This window comes from Podarcis raffonei, chromosome 2 (genome assembly GCF_027172205.1).
Source record: "Podarcis raffonei isolate rPodRaf1 chromosome 2, rPodRaf1.pri, whole genome shotgun sequence".
In the NCBI taxonomy this organism is placed as follows: domain Eukaryota; kingdom Metazoa; phylum Chordata; class Lepidosauria; order Squamata; family Lacertidae; genus Podarcis; species Podarcis raffonei.
This window is the reverse complement of record NC_070603.1, coordinates 68687236-68708910: the sequence shown is the minus strand read 5'-3', so window position 1 is coordinate 68708910 and position 21675 is coordinate 68687236. Positions and strand designations below refer to the sequence as shown.

The 21675-nt window shown below is 45.4% G+C and overlaps 1 protein-coding gene across 5 annotated transcripts in view; it reads right to left on the bottom strand.

Annotated features, from left to right (window-relative positions):
- CPLX2 (complexin 2) overlaps positions 1-21675 on the bottom strand; it is a 112765-nt gene that overhangs the window by 5331 nt on the left and 85759 nt on the right. For 4 of the 5 annotated variants that reach the window (XM_053377157.1, XM_053377156.1, XM_053377159.1 and 1 more), the window contains one exon: positions 5339-5453. In XM_053377157.1, coding sequence (XP_053233132.1) covers positions 5339-5369 — 31 coding nt within the window. In that variant the 5' untranslated portion in view covers positions 5370-5453. Of the gene's footprint in view, positions 1-5338; positions 5454-5996; positions 6059-21675 lie in introns of those variants that run through there. The other variant, XM_053377158.1, reaches the window with a different exon arrangement.

The window sequence follows — 21675 nt, the reverse complement described above, 5'->3', positions numbered from 1 at the left end:
TGCAGTGAGCTGTCCATGGTCCTACTTGCAGCCTCTCTTGGATCCTTGCTGTGCATGGCCAGGACAACCCTGCAGGCTCCAGCTTGGACCAGGACATGATATGCTGTGGTTTTAAAGCATCCCTTTGAACTCTTTGAACCCTTTGAACAATTCTCACCCTACCCTCTAGTCATCAGAGAGAAGGTGTGCAGCCACATAACTTTCCAGTGGCTGCAGTCCACTTGTCGCTATGACCCCCCCTCCATGTCCAAGTTCAGTCATATATTTCATGGTCTGTTTTGTCTTTGATCCCTCTTTTTAGAAACCAGGAATTTAAATGCAGGAATAGAAGCCTGGGAAGAGGCAAAAGGGTTAAGGAAAGATAAGCCATCTCTTCCTGGGAGTTCTGACTACACCTTTTGAAGGGAACGGGAGGATGGCTTGATGGATGGAGTTCCTTGGGCAATGCAAAGCAGCCACCAGCCTCTCCATCTGCTTTGCAAAGTAGCTAAATCTGTTAGATGATCTCAGGGCCAGAAATTTGACAGTTCTCTATCCCAGATGAAATGCCTCAGCATAGCAAGGGCTCCAGGCCCAGTATGATTCTCACTGGCTGACAGCAGAAGGTCAAAAATCTAGCTATTTGGGCATGGTGGCCCTACAGGACCAATGACCCACTCCATGCTGGGTCACAGCAAGATTTAGTCTGAATCAGGTGGCAAAGCCTGCAGGGAGCAAGTTCTAAACTGCTCTCTGCAGCTCCCAGTCAAGACCTTTGCTGATGTCTGATAGTAATAGGGAAGACAGAGTAGCATAGATCCAGCAATTAATAGCTCCCTCTTGTTTAATTTTTGGCTGCTGCCTGTACTGTCTCTGGACAAATTGAAATCTGATGATTGAGTGGGAGCTGAAATAAGCTGGGCATTCCTTTAACGTAGTATTTAAAGGGCTTTTTTTTCAGGGGTGCAACAAGAATGTGGATATAAGACCAATGTTTACATTTATCTTAAGGAGGTGGACTTCTAAAAGAAAATGTCAGGAGGAGGCCTTTCACTCTGCCAGAGACTTGTATGTTAGCTAATTGAACAGCTACTAGCACATTTCCTTGACAGATCTATAGAGGGAGCTCAAATCTAACTAACTTGTACTAAGGGTCCTCTCAGACAGAGGATGAATCCCAGATCTTTGTTCTCCCTTAACTGTAGTGCTATGGAGGTAGAACCCAGGAAGGGATCACCCTTGCTGCAGGAATGATTGTAGCAAAGGCCATTATGTGCACCCATTGGCAACTCTGAGTTTTAAAAACAGAAGCTATGAGCTCCAGTACTAGAAAGAGGGAGTGAAAATAGAGGGAGTACTAAATATTATGGGTCTGTTAGCTGCTATACAGAGAAGGATACCTTGTTTAATGTTTTACTTCTCTCCCTCTCTCCCTCTCTCTCCATCCTCAGTTTTCAAAAGCTACATAAACACTCCTCCTGAAATGACATAGTGGGGACACTCAGCTGCTAAGCACTGAATAAACAATGAATTAACTTTCTGTAAAATTACAAAGTGGTACAGGCTAAAGTTTTGGGTGTCTCAGGGGCAGGGAAGTGCTCCCTCCCAATAAACCATGATCCCCAGATTCACAGGTTTCTCTTTTGTGGTATATTTACATATATGTTACGTAGTTTTGTAACTCTAATTACATTTTAATGTTATTTCATTATTGTTGTTATCCTCTGCTTTCTTTTGTTTCTTTCCCCCCTCTTTTCCTTTCCTTTCCTTTTCTCTTTTTTTCTTTTTACTTTCATCTACTGTAAAAATTTCAATAAAAAGGTTTCTTTTCTTTTCTTTTTTATAAGTACGTTTCTGGCATTTGCATAACCTGTGATATGAGGCAAAATGTACAGGCAATATTTTCCTCATTTGTGTTGTTAGAAAGTAGCCTTTGTTTGTTTATTTGGAGTATTTGCAGCCCCCCACCCTCCCTGAAAAATTCCTCCCGACGCCCGTGGCTAGAGTGTGTCTCTTGTCACCAGTTATGCCACAGGCACTAGCCAACCAATTCTTGTGGTGCATTTTGTGGAGCAGCAGTTCACATGGCATTCCCAATGGTGCCGAAAATCCACCACCTAAGGTTGTCCTCCTTTCCCCCTCCTTAACGACAGAACCAGCTATATTTTGGCTGCTAAGGACAGAGCCAGAAAGCTTTTGATGCAGATTAAGCAGGGCATTTGGACAGCTTTGTGAACCAGTTGTTCCTGAATAGATGTTGGCTGTCGATTTACCAGTCCCAGCTTTCCTTACAAGCCCTTCCTGAAGTAGCAGGTCCATAGCACGCATCTTCTGAATCAGATGCTGTGAGCATTCTCCACCATGGGGTGGAGCTGCTCCCTCTTCCCCAAGCCTTTGCACATCTGTGCAATGGAGCTGTGAGGCTTGGCATGTGCTGTGTGATGCTGAGCAGCTCAGCTAAGAGCTAGGCAGCAACATTTCCCATTGCTGTTTGTCAGCAATTTAGAGTTACAAACCAGCCTTGGCTCCCCAGGCCCCCAGGAGACTTCAGGGTCTTTCATCTTCCTGAGCTCCATCTCCCTCCTTCTTTACTTCTGTGACTCATTTCCACTTTGCCCAAACCAGCCAAGCCCTTCGCACAGCCAGAAGCAGTAGAGTGGCTGGTTGCTGCTGGAGGAAGGGAGGGAACCTGCACATGGCAATGGCCCTGTTTGAGTGCTCTGGGTAAAAGCAGGTTGTTGTGTCTTGGTCACTTGTAGCCAGGAGGTGAAGGCATGATGTACAGCAGGCAGGCATTTTTCCTAGCCTTCCTTTAAAATACAAATGGGAAACCAATGGTGCTGGCACTGTGTCCTGTTGGCTGCAAAGGCACGGAGAAGAAAAATAAAAGCAGTTCTGTTATAGGATGTGCCTGGAGGAGTGTCAGGCTAGGCTCTCTACTAGATCCAGTTTGTCATTCAGCAGGGCTGGTGCCAGTCTTTCATGGGCCATTGGCATAGCGCTGCTGATGGCTGCTGTCCCCATTGGGTATTCTTTGCCTCTTGCTGCTGCAGCAGGTGCCACCACTGCCAGTTACTCTCTTCCTTCCCCTGGGCCTGGATGTGGCAGCCATGTATGGTAGAGGAAGCAGGGCTTATCCTTGCTTGATCTGTGCCAGCTGCTTGATATCTTAGGTTGCTTGAGATGCAGTGCTTGATGTCAACAATGAGTGCTGCATTTTGAGCCATCAAAATGGCTGTGGCTGTGGTGGATATTGGTCCTTCTGAGTGCCAGTGCTTGACCATGCCAACCTCTGATGCTGGCTCTGTCATTCAGGACCCAGAATGGGAAGGGCCATAGCTAAGTGGCAGAGCATCTGCTTTGCATGCAGGGGGTCTCCAGGTACAATGCCCACCATCTCTAGGAAGGGCTAGGAATGTCCCCAGCCTGAAACCCCAGAGACCCAATGTCAGCCACTGTAGCTGGGTGGACCTTTGGTCTAACTCAGCAGAAGGCATTTCTCTACGTTCCTCAGAGGGAGGAAAGGATCACAGCAAAGATTCAAGCACAGCAAAGCTCCAGAGAGGGTGATAATTGAGATGACAAACTGCCAAAGTAAGCTGCCCACCCCAGGAAGGGCATTGATCCAGAGTTTTACTAGGGTGTAGCTCTCATACCACTTTGTGTAAAACTGTCGGAAATGGTGAGAGTGCCTTTGAGCAAGTGCAGAGTGCCTGTTACTTCTGAGGAGCCGCAACCAAGTTCCACACATTTAGAATGATGGAGAAGGAGATGAACTGGACACTGTCACTACTTACGGCCTGTGAATGGAGTTAGTAACGCGCATCTTATTTCTTATGCTGCCTGAAGCCCTTGATCCAAAAGCCGAGGTTTGCCATTTTTAAAAAATGTTTACAATCCTTATGATTTGCAGAAATGACAGGAAAGGTGATGCTGCACTCCCTGGAGCTCCGAAAGATACACTCAGAATAATCACACACACACACACACACACACACTTGTATCTATATGTATATAACGTACTCTAAGTAGGGCTCTTTATGCAGCCAAAGCAGCACAATTCATGCACAAGAAGGAGATGTCAGCAGACTTGGAGGTACTACAATATTTGCAGAAGTACAAAGAAAACAAATAGGGGAGAAATTAGAAAGAATTTCTAAGCCCAATGAGGACTGCGCATGCTCAGTGGGCACAGAATGCTGACGTACTGTTCGGGTTTGGGATGGGTGTGGAGGAAAACTCTCTCTCTCTCTCTCTCTCTCTCTCTCTCTCTCTCTCTCTCTCTCTCTCTTTCTCTCTCTCTCTCTCTCTCTGTGTGTGTGTGGAATGGGACAGAGTGGCCAGAAACCAGAGCAGAAGCATTCCATGCTGCAATATTTTGTTGCAGTTTCTACCTTTTAAGGATCTGTTTGCATTTCCCTCTAGTCAGGATGTACTGGAGAAGAGAGCTTTGCTGGTCTACCCGTGAGTTTCTGGTTTGCACCTCCTGGGAGTCAGAATCTGGTCTAATGAGCTAGACCAGATGGTCTTCCAATGGTGGAAGACAGAGGAAACAGGCCCAACGAGAAAGTCAGTGAGTGAAAGGTGACAGGTATTTGGGTTGTGAGCTGAGAGAATGTTTTCCTTCCCTAGTGGGACACCTGTCACTCTTCCTTCTCTCTCTCTCCCTCTTTTTTTTTTTTTGCAGAAAGGAATACAGTGGAGGTGGAGTGAGATTTGATGTGCTCTGACAGCAGAGGTAAGCAACGAGAGGACAGGTTGCAGCAAAGGGAGTAGCAAGCAGAGAAACAACTGTGCACAGCTGCCTGCCTGGTTGACTGTCCAGGAGGGAATGGCTCCCTGTGCTTGACAGGGAGGAAGTGAGCATTGGGTAACAAGATTTTTAGCCTGCATGCTCAGCCGGCCCATCTCCCCACAAGTGCCTTGTCTTAATAAGCACTGCTTGAAGCTTCTGAGCTTCCAGGCAGTGGACTCCCTAGCAAAATAATAATTTATTATTTATACCCCACCCATCTGGCTGAGCCTCCCCAGCCACTCTGGGCGGCTTCCAATCAAGTGTTAAAAACAATACAGCATTAAACATTCAAAACTTCCCTAAACAGGGCTGCCTTCAGATGTCTTTTAAAGAGAAGATAGCTGCTTATTTCCTTCACATCTGAAGGGAGGGCGTTCCACAGGGCGGGTGCCACTACCGAGAAGGCCCTCTGTCTGGTTCCCTGTAAACACATTGAGAAGTGAGCTCTCCTGTAAACCACATTCACCCCTCCCAAATAATCTGTCTCAAGCAAGAGGTCCAGTAGCAAGAGCATAATGGAAAGGGGCTTAGAATGGATGCTGAGAGTAGGAAGGGAAGACTTACCCCCTAGGGCCTGCTTCATCACGAAATCCATATTGCCAACTGAATTAGTGAGCTCTAGGCAATGGTGGAATTCTCATTCAGTGTTGCTAGTGGGAATCTTTGGGTCAGGTGCTACCTGCAAAGGAAAGGGGGGAAATCAGATGAGTATGACTGACTAAGGTCAGAGTAAAACAATCCCAGCCAGGCAATGGACTTATCTGTCTCTCCACTTTGCATATGGAGGAACAGTTAGCCCAATGCAGAACACAAAACATATATTAATTGTGTGTGTGTGTGTGGAATACACATCAGTCCAGAGACACAAAACCCATGCCAGATTTTATCCTTGTTTTTATGACATTTTAAAGTATTTTTAAAATCCTGCTTTTCTATATTATATATAACACTGAAGGCAGCCATAAAAAGAACCATTAGCTTGATTTGTGTACTAAAACTGAAACATTAAGAACATCACTTAGGCCAAAGGTCCATCTAGTCCAGCCTTCTGTCACCAACAGTGACCAGCCATAAACTCCTGGAAAGCTAGCAAGCAGAGCCTGATTGAGATAGCTTGATCGGATGCAAGTTCTCCAAATTCAACAATCAGAGATACATCTAAACAGAATCAGAGGTCAATAAACATGGGATTGCATAGATCTTTTGCAATTTCAGTGTATACCTTTGATAATATTGTCCTCTGTTTCCCGTTATTGTTAGTTGTAAGTGGCTTTGAAATGCTGTCTGTGTAGAGGGAAAATGGCATCAGAATACACAAGAAAAGCACTTTGTGGTAAGACCAAGCATCCATCTAGCCAAGCAACCCCCTTTCCCACAGTGGTAATCAAGCAGGGCGTGACAGCAATCACATTCGTCACACTTGCCCCTGAATTCCAAACCTGGCATTCAGCTACATACTGCCATTTATCTGTTAGGGTTAAAAGCCACTGATAGATCTACTCTCCACAGAAGTATCTAATGAATCCCATTTTAGAGCTATATCAGTCATGTGCTGTCACTATATCTAGTAGTGAATGCCAATTGTGTGTTGTGTGAGTTAAATTAATCAATTAATTGCCCAGGTTGTGCATTGTGTGAAGAAGTACTTTTCTTTGATCTCACCTGACTCTGGTGTCCTGAATCTACTAGCATCTGAATTGACAGAGTAAAATTAGCAAGTCCAATTCTTAGATATCGGGCTACTGCAGCCACTGAGCGGCGCTGTCCTCTGTGGATTCATTTAATCCTATGCAAAGGCAACTAAGCCAGTGGCCACCACTCTATCATAGAACCATAGAACTGAGTAAAGGTGGGAAGGGACCTGGGAGACCATCTAGTCCAGCCACCTGCAATGCAGTAAGCTCAACTAAGCATTTGTGACAGGCAGCCATCCAACCTCCACTTAAAAATGTTCAAGGAAGGAGAGTCCATCATGTCTTGTGGGTGTCTGTTCCACTGTTCAACAGCTCTTGCTGTCAGAAAGTTCTTCCTGATGTTTAGTCGGAATCTCCTTTCTTGTACCTTGAAGCCACTGGTTCAGGTCCTACCCCCAGGAACAGGAGAAAACAAGCTTGCTCCATCTTCCTCCAACGTTCCTCATAAGACTTGGTTTAAGTCAGTGGCTTCATGCTTATAGAACACAGATATTTCATAACCATTCTTAAGATACCGCCCACTCCCCTGCTTTGGAGCTCACTTTTTCCAGTGCACTGCACCTAATTTATTTAATGGGCACAGTTGTGCAAAGTTTTGGAAAAATAAAAACTGGTGCTTATAGTTCCAGAAGAAACAGAAAATGCACAACATTTGAAACAGGCAAGCAAAGTATATAAAATGCAGGGGGTAGGGAGCAATATGTACCCTGCCCAAGAGAGCAGGCCTATGCTCAATTTCCCAGGAGTAAGCCCAACTCAGTTCAGTGGGATGCACTTCTAAATAGAACTGTACAGGAATGTGCTGTAACTGGCTTTTGTTTGGGCCAGTCCCATAGCTGCAAACAAAAATATAATGAGCATGCCCTTCTCTCTAATAGGAAGCACCACAGCTGCATTTCAGCATGCTAAATGGTAAAGTCCAATCAAAGGCCACTGTGGGGTGTGGTGCTCATCTCGCTTCAGGCTGAGGAAGCTGGCATTTGTCCACAGACAGCTTTCTGGATCATGTGGCCAGAATGACTAAACTGCTTCTGGCTCAACGGGACAGCGTGACGGAAGCCAGAGTGTACAGAAATGCTGTTTACCTTCCCACCACAGTGTTACCTATTTATCTACTTGCGCTGGTATGCTTTCAAACTGCTAGGCTGGCAGAAGCTGGGGCAGAGCAAAGGGAGCTCACCCCATCGCATGGATTTGAACCACCAACCTTCTGATCAGCAAGCCCAAGAGTGGTTTAGACTATAGTGCCACACAAGTGCAGAAGTAAAGCAGGTGCACCTTCCCATGCTTCTGCTTCTGGGGCAGAACAAATCTAAGGGCTGGTTTGTGCCTGTGTGCCTTTCACTTAGCAGCTGAGGCATCAAGTGACAACATGCAGGTTTGTAGAAATCAGTCATCATAAACATAACACCACAGGCAAGGATTTTCTGCCACCTCTTAGTGGCACGTTTTCAGTGGAAGCAGTTCATGTCATTAGTCATCTAGTGTTGAGGACTCAAAGGATGTTCTGACTGAGCCAAAACTCGGGTTGAGTTAATTAACTGTGCATTAGTAGTTCTGAGTTGATACAGATGTCTCTTAAATCCAAAACCTCCACACAGAAGCTTATATTTGGGGCTTAATCCAAGGGTCAGAAGCTTGTGACCCCTTGCTGGACTACACCTCCCCTCCCCTCCCCACAACTATAGGCTATGCTCGCTAGAGCTGATGGGTATTGGAGTCCAATAGCATCTGGAGGGCCACAGGTCCCCCATCCCTGACTTAATGGGAAACAAAATTCATCTCCAGATCTGTCTTCAGTTCCAGAATCCCACATAGGAACATGCCTGTAAGACTCTGCATTTGAACATGTGCACAGTGTGTCTCTTTTTCACCACGGAGCAACCTCAATGAACCCACACACATCTGGAATCAAGGGAAAGGACTCCTGGTCAAGTGATGTGGCACTCAGATACATGTGGGCTCGGAAATCTCCTGTTTTAGGAGTTAGCCTCTGGCGGAGTTGAATATTGACTGTCTCTAGAGCTGGAAAGAATCCAATTCCCACTTGAGTCAATGGCCAAATTCTAATTTGCTTTAATAGGCCTGAATGGGATGGGGAATTCTGGGACTTACCCTTAGGTCACCTAGCTCACCTAGCAGGATATCCTAAACCTAAAGCATCTTGTGTCCACCTGTCCACCCTTCTACTGAAAACAGACAAGAATTACATCCTGGGTTAAACTGCTAAAACACTTTATATTGCTAGATGGCTTAGTCTCATGTGGTTCCTAATATAGTTGCACATGCCATTGGAAATATCCCGCCTACATAGTAGTCTTTTAAAATAGCTGCAGATGTAAATTTACTAGCTGAAGGGAGGCAATTTTAATGTATTTTTACTACAGACGCAGGCAGATGACAATACACTAACCTCTTTGTTCCTTTGCACATTTCCCTTTACTTTCACTTAAAAGCCAGATTCCTTAAAAACAAAACCGCAAAAGGTTGAACAGCAACACCAGCGAGCTGCTCACTGTACTTCTGTAGCCAAGTTTAAGATGCTTCACAGTTTGCAGAAGACTCCTGCTGCGTGCATAATCTGAGGATTCTGCTTGATGCAAGAGGAACTACAGGATGCAAGTTAGCAAGGAGTGCAGCCTAGAAAGGCAGTAACTGAGCTTGTGTCACAGGTCAGGAGCCTCCAACTTCTGCTTCCCCCTCTTTACTAACCGATTTATGAGATCAAAGGTGAGGTTAAACAACGCCCCATACTCATATACGAGGACGTGTGCATGTTGTAATGTGAAAAAGTCTTCTATACCAGTGTGTTTTGTAACATCCCCCCGCCCCCAGCCTGATGCGTACAACTGGAAGTGGCTGCAGCAGGAGTCGGCTTCCAGATAAGTGTACTGGCCAAAGACTAATCCTAAATCATATGTATGCTTACTTGGAAATAAGTACCATGGAATTACTCCAAAGTAATAATAGCATAGGATTACAGCTCTTGGCATATTCATTCTCGCCAGTGCTGTAAGTACAAAGGAACACAGGCAGTTGCCTTATACTGAGTCAGACCGCTGACCTATCTAGTTCAGCACCGATTGGCGCTGGCTTTCTGGGGTTTCAGCCCAACAAAATATGCCCAACCTGGACTCTGCCACTGAGATTTAGCCCTTCCCACCCTTGCTGGGCCTGCTAAACATTGAGGTAGGGCCAATAGCACATGCTCTGCATGCAGAAGGTCCCAGGTTCAATTCATGGCATTACTAGGAAGGGTTGGGAAACACTCCAGTCTGAAACACTGGGTGGACACTGCCAGTCAGGGAAGATGCTGCTGAGCTGGATGGATGAGAGCTCTGACTCTGTATCAGACAACTTACATTCGACTTACTTAAGTGGACCCATTTAGTACTACCAGCACAAACCTGAGGCCGTGCCTCTTCTTTAAAGGAACAGGCACAACTAGTATTATATTTGCGAGGAAAGGTATCTCTGAACATGTACAAAGTGTTTCCTTCTCACCACTGAGTCACTGCAGCCTGTCCACACACATAGAGAATCAAGGCACAGCCTCCCTTAAGAGACAGATAGTGGGGCTCCCATGCAAATCTCAAATGTAGTGCCTCTGCCTTTAATTTTTTGGGGGGAAACCTGAAAACTAATAGCAATATTCCTGCACCACTGCCAAATCTTAATACTACATCTAATTTCTTTTTAAAAAAATCTTTTTTATTAAATATTTTCTTGGGTTACAGAAGTATATAAATCGTCTCTCTTTTCAGATAAAAGAGTCATTCTTATGGATCAGTTACATTTGATGTGAGACTTTAAAGTTGTATACAGTCATTGTCTTTCTTTCTCTCAGGATAAGGATCTGTATCAACATTTGATACAAAGTCCTGCTTAATTCCCCAATCGTTTGAAGGTTCCTTCTGCCACCAGTCACTGGTCACCACTCTGAGGTACAAAATCATCTCCATTGATAGTGAACATACTTACCCTGCTCTATTTAAATCCCCATCAACAGCATTCCTACTGAGTAACTTCTTCAGTCTTTGGCTTACCATCTTTCAGCAAGGAGCCACGGGAATATTAAACTCACAATGGAAACATTTATCAGGAACATTCTCCAGAGAATGAGGTACATTTAGTTGCAAAATCCGGTCCCCCGGGAAGACTTAAAGCGTATGCTTGTAAAAGACCAGAAAGTGTCTGAGTAGGCAATGCTTGTGCACTTAGTCCTCAGCAGTAAACTTGACTGGTACTTCTACATTTTATGGCCACTCTGGTGATTATTGAGGAAAGATCCAACACTTTGTGGGTTTTGTGTGGGTTTGTTTATTCTACGGGCAGAATTTGGTAGAACTTTAGGAAAAAACTTGCTGATGGTAAGAGCAGTTTGATAATGGAACCAATGACCTAGAGGGGTGGGTAGAGATCTCTTCCTCATTGAAGGTCTTCAAGCAAAGGCTGGGGCAGCCATCTCTTAGGGATGCTCTAGCTTTGGATTATCTATGTCAAGAAGGGACCCGGACTAGATTGCCCACAAGACCTCATCTGTCCCATCGTTCTTTGATTTATTACACCACCACCACCACATCGAGAGGCCACTTTTCTCCAAGAAGCTCAAGGTGGTCTACATGGTTCTCCCCTTCCCATTTTATCCTCAGAGCAACCTGGTGACGTAGGCTGAGAGAAAACGACTAGCCCAAGGTCACCCTGTGGGTCACCCAGGTTCTTGCCCAGCATTCTTTCCACTGCACCATAGAATCACAGAATCATCAACTTGTAGAGTTGGAAGGTACCCCAAGGGTCATCTAGTCCAATCCCCTGCAATGCAGGAATCTCAGCTAAAGCATCCATGACAGATGGCTATCTAACCTCTGCTTAAAAACCTCAGAGACTGTTCCACTTCCAGAATCTCCTTTCATGTAACTTGAAGCCATTGGTTTGAGTCCTACTCTCTAGAACAGGAGAAAACAAGCTTGCTCCCTCTTCCATGTGACAGCCCTTCAGATATCTGAATATGACTATCATATCCGCTCTCAGTCTCCTCTTTTCCAGGCTAAACATACCCAGTTTCTCCAACTGTTCCTCATAAGGCTTTGTTTCATGTGGGCTCTTGTGTTGTCCTTCCTCCAAGGAGCTCAGAAGCACTCACTGATTGGGCCTTTACACTCAGGAGGTGGGACCCTGGTGTAACTGCGTTATCTGAGTGAGGCTACTTTAGTAAGCACGTTTTTTGCCTTCTGGTCCAGCCAGCCAAAGATCAGCTCATTCTAGGAATATAGCTTTGAGGACATGAGTTGGAGCAGCCTGGAAACAGCTGCCAATATGCAATGCATCTTGAGCTGATGGGACATGAACAAGGATTTTGGCTGTAAGCCAAAGCATGCCCTGCTATTATGGCAATGATTCATACACAATGGAATTTGAAAAGGAATGAAGGGAGATCCAGTTCCTTCCCTCCTTAGGAGTTCATTCTGCTAAGATTTCTTTAAGCAAGCAAGGTAGAATCATTTTTTTTTACCTGTTCAGTTCGATTAGGAGGATTAAGGTAATGGTGAGTGGGGTGGCATTCCTACCATCACAGAACTCCAGGTGTGAGAGTCTCAGAAGTTCATGCAGTTGAATACTAGAGCTTAAGGATTTGTTATACGCTGAATAACTCTTCATATATTAGTGTATAGTAGGAGACAGCTTATCAGCCAATTTATTGATGCTCACACCCATAACTATGAGAAAGAAGAGAAAAATCTCTCGATGCATGCAGCAGTGCACTTTCTTAAGCCCAATGCATTTCAAATTAGGATCTTATTCACAGACACTTTAAACACAACCAATCCTAATCTTTAGTCTCCAGTGACTCTGATGCAAAGCAGTTCTGTATAGTTAAATAAATACATCACCAGCCCCTGATTCCTAATAGACAAAGGAGCTGAACCCAACACATTTGTAATGCCTCACTGGTCAAACTAGTGGGATTAGTTTGGCAATCATTGTGCTTACATGATTCATTTTGCAGACCACCAGCTTTGCTCCAGTGACATTGCTATGGAGTGGTGACTCCAGAGCAGGGGTCAGCAACCTTTTTCAGCCATGGGCAGGTCCACCATTCCTTTGACCATGTGGTGGGCCGGACTATATTTTTTGGGGGGAAATGAACGAATTCCTATGCCCCACAAATAACCCAGAGATGCATTTTAAATAAAAGCACACATTCTACTCATGTAAAAACACGCTGATTCCCAGGCCATCCGTGGGCTGCATTGAGAAGGCGATTGGGCCACATCTGGCCCAAGGGCCTTAGGTTGCCTACCCCTGGTCCAGAGGAGCATAGAGCTCATACGGACAGTCAAAATTCGCATGATACTCAGCTCTTGGGAGCACACTTCCTTTCTCAGAAAAAAAACATATCAGCAGCTTTAAACAATAAGAGCTACAATGTAGATCCATTTGCTTGGAGCAGCTCCTATTCCAGTTATAGGAAGCTTGATTAAGAGTTATATGTTACTCCAAAACTAGTGTGGCTCCATAGTAACAAGCACTAACCTGATGATGAAAGAAACTGATTTGGCGGAGCTTAACCTGGCTCATTTGCCCTAATCTTGAAAAGCATGGGATTGTTGGGATATCTTCCTCAGCCTGTCACACTGCTAGACGTGGGTTGCTGCAGTAACTACCCAATCTCTGCGATGTTGCGTCGACAAGTCACTCCAACCTGTCTAAGCCCGTAATTGCTGGGGCGTGCTGGGGTGAGGTATCTGTATCTTTAACTGTGTGCATTTGCCACTGAAACAGAAAATAAGAACCTCTCTCTACAGATCTCATTGGGAATCGTCTGTGCATGTGTGTGTGTTTCCCGCTTCTGCCAGCTAATCAGGTGGCATCCCCACTCGATTGATCCTGCCCCGTCTCACATAAATTAGCCACTGTTGCTTCTTGATAATTAAGTTCATTTTGGCAAGGCAGAGAACACTGCTGTGGCCTCGGTAGCGGGAGATAAATAGCTTGTAAGCAGGATGAGAGGTATTTCTCTGCTTTGCACATAACTTGAGTTCGCTCCTCCCCGCAGGGCTCTCAAAGCCCATTGCAGAAGCAGTGCTTGTACCTCTAGCCCATTGGCACTTCTCCCCTCTTGAGTTCTGATGCTACGCTTTGGCACAGTCAGATCAAAGAGGGTGAAACTCATTTAGGAACACTGAGGACGCTGTTCATTACTAAGGCAGACCATAGGTCCATCTAGCTGGGTATAGCCCCACAATGAACAGCAATTGCTCACCTGGCATTCAGACTGGGGACATTTCCAGCCCAACAGAGAGTGTGTGGGGTGTGTGTGTGTGTGTGTGCTGTGGGTGCCATGGCCCCAGGTGCAATTTTGAGAGGGGGCACAAACAGGCGCCCCCACAGCAGGCTCCTTCATTGTAGCCTGGCTCCATGCCAGAAGGAGCTGTGCCTTGGCTGCAGCACTTGTGCAACTCCACCCTGAACAAGGGGAGAAGAGCAGGTGAGTGGGCAGCAGTGCTGCTGCCCACCTTCCTTGACCGTGGCACACCTGGCACCTGGCGGCAGCAACTCTTCTGACCTGATGGCAGAGAGCAGGAGAGGCAGCGGCAATGCTGCTGCCCACCTTCCTTGGCAGCGAGGCACCACGCGGTCAGCTGCAGTAGCTCTGCCACCAGGTCACGTCTGACCTGGTAGTGGAGAGCAAGGGGGAGAGTGAGTGGCAAAGCTGCCACCTGCTTTCCTCGGCCACGGCCTGGCCATAGCAGCTCTGCTGCCGGGTCAGGCCTGACCTGGAGGAGAGGAGGAGAGTGAGCAACAGCTTCCCCACCCCCTCCTACCCTGAACTGTGGCACGTGGGAGGGCGCCCTCTGCGCTCCACCCCCTTGGGGGTGTGCCCCATGTGCTCACCCCGGACAGTGTGGGCATATGCTCCGCCGCTGCAGCCCAAGCAGGGATACCAAAGATCGAACCTTTGGCATACAAGGCAAATGCATTACCACTGAGCTACAACTCTTCCTTTTGAGAGGGGTGTGACAACTCCCAGGGATGGGAGGAAGCAAGATCTCTTCAAGAAATCCAAGTTATCATTAAGGTGGTGCTGTGGGTTAAACCACTGTGCCGCTTGGGCTTGCTGGTCGGCGATTTGAATCCCTGCGACGGGGTGAGCTCCCGTTGTTCGGTCCCAGCTCCTGCCAACCTAGCAATTCTAAAGCACGCAGTGCAAGTAAATAAATAGGTACCTCTCCGGCGGGAAGGTAAATGGTGTTTCTGTGCGCTGCTCTGGTTTCACCAGAAGCGGCTTAGTCATGCTGGCCGCATGACCTGGAAAAACCGTCTGTGGAAGTGGACAAACGCCGGCTCCCTCGGCCTGTAAAGCGAGATGAGTGCTGCAACCCCAGAGTTGTTTGCAACCGGACTTAATTGTCAGGGGTCCCTTTACCTTTATTAAGTGATAGTCCTCCAGCCATTTCATTTTGGAGCAGTCCTGCTGGTATACATTTATTTATTCATTCTGGGTTAAAAACATTTGCAATTGCAAAATTGCAGATGAATTTCTTTTAGAACCACAGCTTTAGAAGTGGGTGGAATCACTTTCTATGGAAAAATTAATTCCAACATTAGGAGGCAGGAGGAGATCTCAAAGGTGGAACATCCTCTCTATTGTAAAGCATGTGGTGCAAGAGGTGTGAGTATGCATTGGGGTAAATGAGGCTTGGAAAACGAGGCCTGCTGGAAAACTCCCATCCAGTAATAGATAAAGGCTAGTAATAATAATAAGCACAGGAACCACAGCCATTGGAGGTGGAAAAGGCTGATGAGCTCATCCATGACAACTGCCCACCAATGCAGAATAAAACTGGCTGATCATGTTTCTAGCCTACAGACCATCTGGCTGGCTACAACCCCCCTCCCCTTGCAACCAGCAGTGTTTCCATCTTGCAACTTGCAGAAAAGAGAAAGCAATACAAATTAAAATTCATAATAAAGCAATTAATGATGCATTCTAGAAGGGAAAAACACAGGGGTTGTAGGGGCTATCATTTTTTGGACTAGTATTCAAGACATGGGAAACATGGGACTGTGAGCTATACAGAACTTTCCTGAGGGTTCAAGCGTTCCAAGATCAACTCCCACCCCTCTAACCCAAAGTCAACCAGTCAACATGAGATTGGTTCAGCTAAACAGTTTTTCAGAAAGAAATGGGGTTGAACAGCAAGCAGGCACTTTAGTTAGATTACAAACTGTCTGGCATTGCTGGAGAAACAAGGTTACATTCCTCATAGAAACAAGGTAGACCGCCCTCCCCAACTGTTTAAAGCAAAATACAAAAAACTTTCCCCCAAAGTGATATAAATAAACCAGCTTGCCCATCTTAAATATTACTAGGCCAACACGGTCCCCTATAAGGCAAAAACTGTTTTATACAAGTAGCCTTATTATCCACTGTAAGGGGAAGACAATAAGCCCCGTGAATTTTCAGAGGTGGCACTCATTTCATTTGCGATGTGATTTACAAGGCAAGAGTCTTCTTCTCCACCGCCACCATCTATATCACTTTTCATGTCAAAGTGCTTTACAATCCTTGTCACATTTTTCATACTGTTGAAGTTCACAAGTATCTTTATCTACTTGGACGGCTTCAAAAGAGGGCTGGACAAATTCACGGAGGATAAAGATATCAATGGCTAATAGCCATGATGGCTATACTCTGCCTCCATGGTCAAAGGCAGCAATGCTTCTGAAAACCAGTTGCTGGAAACTGCAGCAGAGAAGAGTGCTCTTGTGCTCAAATCCTGCTTGTGGTTGACCACTGTGAGAACAGGATGCTGGACTAGATGTTCCATGGGTGGGATCCAGCAGGGCTTCTCTTACATTCTTATACATTTGGGAAATAGAGGCTGAGAGACAACAACTCGCAAAAGGCCATCTGATGAGCCTACTAATGTTAATGGGATTTGAGCCCAGATCACCCCGGTAGAATGTCATTGCTCCATCAAAACCAAACTGGCTTTCCCTGCTGATACTTCATTATGCGCACAAAATGGAGTGAGAAGGCAACAGTTACATATACACAGGAATGAATGGGAATTGAAGTCCAATGACTGTTCATCATGGTAAAATCAGGGGATTGTGCAATGCTAAGAAATATTGTAAAAACCTCCCCCCTTGCACTGAGTATTTTGCTTGGACACAAGCAGAAGTAACATCTCAGATCACTGCAGCAGAATGGTAAGGTGCAGGTTTCCAACAAAACAAATACCCAACCTCCCAACCTCAACCTCCCAACCAAGTGCCATATGGAGTCCCATCTGCGGAGTTAACAGCTTGAACCCTGTGTAGGGCAGTGACAGTGTAGCCCCTGTGCAGACCTGACAATAATGCCAATTGCTCTGGCCTCTGGACAAAGAAGATACTCTGGCTGTCTCTGGTTCTTCAAAGACATTCAGAAGTTAGCATCACTGAGCTCTTTATTTGCATTGCTCTGCTGAATATACAATCTCTCTCTCTCTCACCCACACACACCATGTTAAGAGACTCCCAGAAAAAGGTTTTGAGAAAATAGTCACATACTCCGGGCCAAATTCAGGGCCGGTCCTGTCATTAGGCAGAGTGAGGTGACTGTGTCAGGCAGCAAATGCTAGAATGGGGGACAGTGGAGAAAGCCTCCTGGCAGTACCCTAATTCTGGGGGACGGAGCTGTGTGTTGTGTGTGCCACAGGACCTGACTTGGACCCTTATAACTCCTGCCCTCAGGTGTGGTGGAAGACAGAAGCCTATTGCCGATATTGAAATTAAGATTCAACAGTCAGTTCATGAAATTAGGTTGGGTGTGTGCCATCTTGTCCTTTATCTCAGGTAGCAAAATGTACAGTGGTACCTCGGGTTACAGATGCTTCAGGTTACAGACCCCACTAACCCAGAAATAGTACCTCAGGTTAAGAACTTTACTTCAGGATGAGAACAGAAATCATGCAGCAGCAGTTGGAGGTCCCATTATTTACAGTGGTAGAATCATAGAATCATAGAATCATAGAGTTGGAAGAGACCACAAGGGCCATCGAGTCCAACCCCCTGCCAAGCAGGAAACACCATCAGAGCACTCCTGCACACCTGGTACCTCAGGTTAAGAACAGTTTCAGGTTAAGAACGGACCTCCAGAACAAATTAAGTTCTTAACCCAAAGTACCACTGTATTGTGCTGGCCCTGGACTAACTAGATGTGACTTAAGTGAATCTGTATTAAACATGCAGGTCTTTTAAAAGATGCATACAGCACCAGTTGGGTGGATATGCGTTGATCATTAACAGGATCACAGCTGGTGCAGGTGGAATTTTTAACACTTTCCTCCCTTACTGCAGTCTTGGGGAACCCCCTTCCTCCAAAGCTGGTATTTGCTTTGGGAAGGAAGCTTTTGTTGGTGTCAGCGGGAGGATTTCCCCTCAGATAAATACTAGCTTAAGGGGAGATGTTTTCCTTAAGAGAAAGAGAAGAAAGGGTTTAATTCTCCCTCCATGCCTGCTGGGAATGCAAAGATAAGTTTAACAGTCACATCAGGTTAGGCCCCCAAAGACCACACACACTTAGAATAATAAACATAAACCCCTTCTGGGTGTTAAAACCAGCAGAGAGAGTCCTTTCATAGTTCTACCACCCTCAGTTGGTTGTGTGTGTGTGTGTGTGTGTGTGTGTGTGTGTGTGTCAACCTAGGAGAGGGCATTCTCTGTGGCAGTCCTTAGGGCTCAGATTTCAACCTCCCCATCCACCTGGCACCTTCATTATGCAGTTTTTACCCTGACCTTTGAACCCTAAGAGTGATATTTGCAGGACCGACCCCATTAATGTGGCTGTAATTTGTCTCAGACTGTTTTTACTTGTATATTTTAAATTACTAGGACATTATGGTGAAGGGCTGGTAACAAATGGAATGAGCAATACTTGTAAGGACATCAGCACTTGCAAAGTGGGAGGTGAGCATTACAGTGGTACCTCGGGTTACAGACGCTTCAGGTTACAGACTCCGCTAACCCAGAAATAGTACCTCGGGTTAAGAACTTTGCTTCAGGATGAGAACAGAAATCATGCTCCGGTGGCGTGGCAGCAGCAGCAGCAGCAGCAGCAGCAGGAGGCCCCATTAGCTAAGGTGGTGCTTCAGGTTAAGAACTGTTTCAGGTTAAGAACGGACCTCCAGAATGAATTAAGTACTTAACCCAAGGTACCACTGTAATTTGCTGCAAGTATGGAAAGAGGAAACTGCTGTCATCAGTTTCCCAGGTCAGATAGTTGTGGCAAAACAGGTACATGTGCCACACTTTGCAAGTGATGAGTTCCTTATGGTTTTTCCAATGGGGAGGTAAATTACATCAAAAAGCATCCTGCACAAAGAAGCCTTCAGATGTAAAAAGTTTCTAAACACACCACCTGCATCAAATAGTGTGGAGTCCACATTATATCCCACACACAGTTTTTCTCTCTCATACACATACGTCCTTTCTCTCTTTCTCATACAAACACACATGCACACACATCCTCACTGTCATGCACAGGCCACCAGGCTCTCCTTATAATAATTGTATTCTCTGCCTCAAAATATATATTCTTTTCCAACAATGCAATTCCCTCTCTTCCACCCACCCACACAGAGTCTACCAAAAGCCATATGTTCAGGCTCTCTCACATAAAATGGACACGTATAGAGACATACACACCCACAGTTTCTCCCACGCCGATTATCTCAAGCACAGCAAGCTCTCTTCCTCCCCCACAATTTATAGAGAAAGAGACCCTCTCACATTCCCTTCCTCTGTTTAGAATTGCTCCACTGTCTCCTAAGCTTCATTTTGTGTGTGTCTGCGCATACATGGATTAAGGCCACTAAAATTCCAAAATGGGGGAGGGGGGCAGGGGAAAAGCACGAAGGTGCATGTGAAGGAGTAGCCTGAGGGTCAGTTCACAGGACCATCAGGCAAATGGTGATGGGTGGAAAACATCATAAAATTCCTAGCGATCCTTGCTACCTGCCTGTGGCTTTTATGCAATGCGAAGGTACCATCACACCAGGGTTGTATGTTTCACATTCTGCCGCAGATTCCTATTGAGAGTGGTTTTCAGTGTGGTGTAAAATCAATATAAAATTGTGTCAATACAGATGCCTGTGCATGTGAACAGTTCATCCTGGGTGGACAACCCACCTTTGAACTATCTCAAGTGGATTTCTTTCAGCCACCACATGCACAATGGCTGTGCAAATTAACCTTTGTAAAAACTGGAAATCCAGGATGATGTGAAAATCTGCACTTTGGGGTTGGACTAGATAGCCACCAAGGTTCCTTCCAGCTCTAAAATCCCATGATTCTATAACCTCATGACATTCTGTGAGCCTTTGAGCTCAGCTAAATAGGGCTCATAAGAGTAAGAAGCACCATCTGGTCACACTGCACAAGTTGCAAAATGGTGTGGGAGGAGAGACTCCGTTTGGAAACCAGCCCCACAGTGGTCTGGGTCTAATCTTTAATCCCCAAGGAACCACCAGGAATGTCGCCCTTCAGCACCTGCCCAGACTTCTTAAGGAATCTTTCATCTCGGTGCTCTAGGAAGAGAGCTTAAGAAGCCAGAAAGATTTGAATTTCCAGCATAGGTAGATCTGAGGTTGTTTGGCACACCGCATTGCACCAAACACCAAGTTCAGCAAAAAGTTACAAAGGAGAAAGGCAATAAGTACTATGCTTACACTAAAAATGTTCAACTACCATACCAAAACATGTTAATTTGGCAAACCACCTTGTAGAATTCTTTTTTGTTTTGTTCTAAGGACAGGTCTGTCCAACCACCAACAGATGCACTCTCCGTAAGAGAGTGTCTTGCAAGTGAGTGAGTCCGTCCTTGTCCTTCTCTTTAACAGGATGGACAGAATAGGAAAAACAAATTCTTGACCCACTTGGACCTGGATGCAGGCTCCCTCTTTTAGAAAGAAGACTAGTCACATTATTTTAAGTTCAGCTCTTTAATCCACAGCTGACTGGTTCCTTTGAATTTGCCTTATTTCAGCTGCCACAGCTGTTGCCCATCGACTGCTACTGTCCCCAGTACAGAGGAGTTGTTGGAAATCATAAGAGGGGAGGGTGCTGCTGTGCTCAGGTACTGCTTGTGCGCTTCACATGGAAATCTAGCTGGCCACCATGAGAACAGAATGCTAGACTAGATGGACAACTGGACTGATCTGGCAGGGCTATTCTTAAATTAATTTTAATCCTCCCTTTATGCACCTTAATTCAGCCACTAATGAGAAGTGATCTCACTGTCAGCCTGATTCTCTACAGATAGAAGTTAAAGGATGGTAAATGAAACAAAGACACAATCAACTACTTTTGGAAAGAGTCACCAGCCAAGCTGTGACTAGTGTTTGTGGTTTGCATCACATGAGTAATCTAGGATGAGACTATATTAAATAAGCTTGCTTTGTTTACATTTTGGGAGACAAGCATATGGCCAGGTGTGATGGAGCCATAATGTGTATTTAATAATGTATCCAGGTGGTGGTATATGGAAATACAAACACACATGCATGTAAATGGTGCATGAAGAGTGGAGATTCTACATTGACAAACAGGATGTGTAACAGAGAAACTATTACAGAAACTACACCAAATAAATGATTATATTATAGTATATCTGAAGGCAGCCCTGTTCAGGGAAGTTTTTAATATTTAATGCTGTACTGTTTTTAACATTTGATTGGGAGCCGCCCAGAGTGGCTGGGGAAACTCAGCCAGATAGGCGGGATATAAATAATAAATAATAAATTATTATTATTATTATTATTATTATTATTATTATTATTATTATTAGGTGTGTGTGTGTGTGTGTGTGTGTGTGTGTAAAAGAGAGAGGGAGAGAGAAGGGAAATTGAGGCAGGTGGAAGATGGAGCTAGAGACATGATCCTTAGTTTAAGTAAGGACTCGCTAGGCTGAGCTTCAAATCCCATATTCAGTGCTGGGGCTGAAGCTCTAGAAGATGTAATTAAGGAGAGAGGGTCTCTGAGCATGAACAGAACACAAAACCACAACTGATGTTACAGCAACTGCTGACAAGTGCATGCACAGAAAACCAATGTGGGTGCATGAAAAACTGAAGCGTAAGTGTCAGCACTTGCTATCACGTCTGAACCAGCTCTAAGTGACCACAGGCCCCCGCTGTATCTCCAGAATTACAGGGGAAG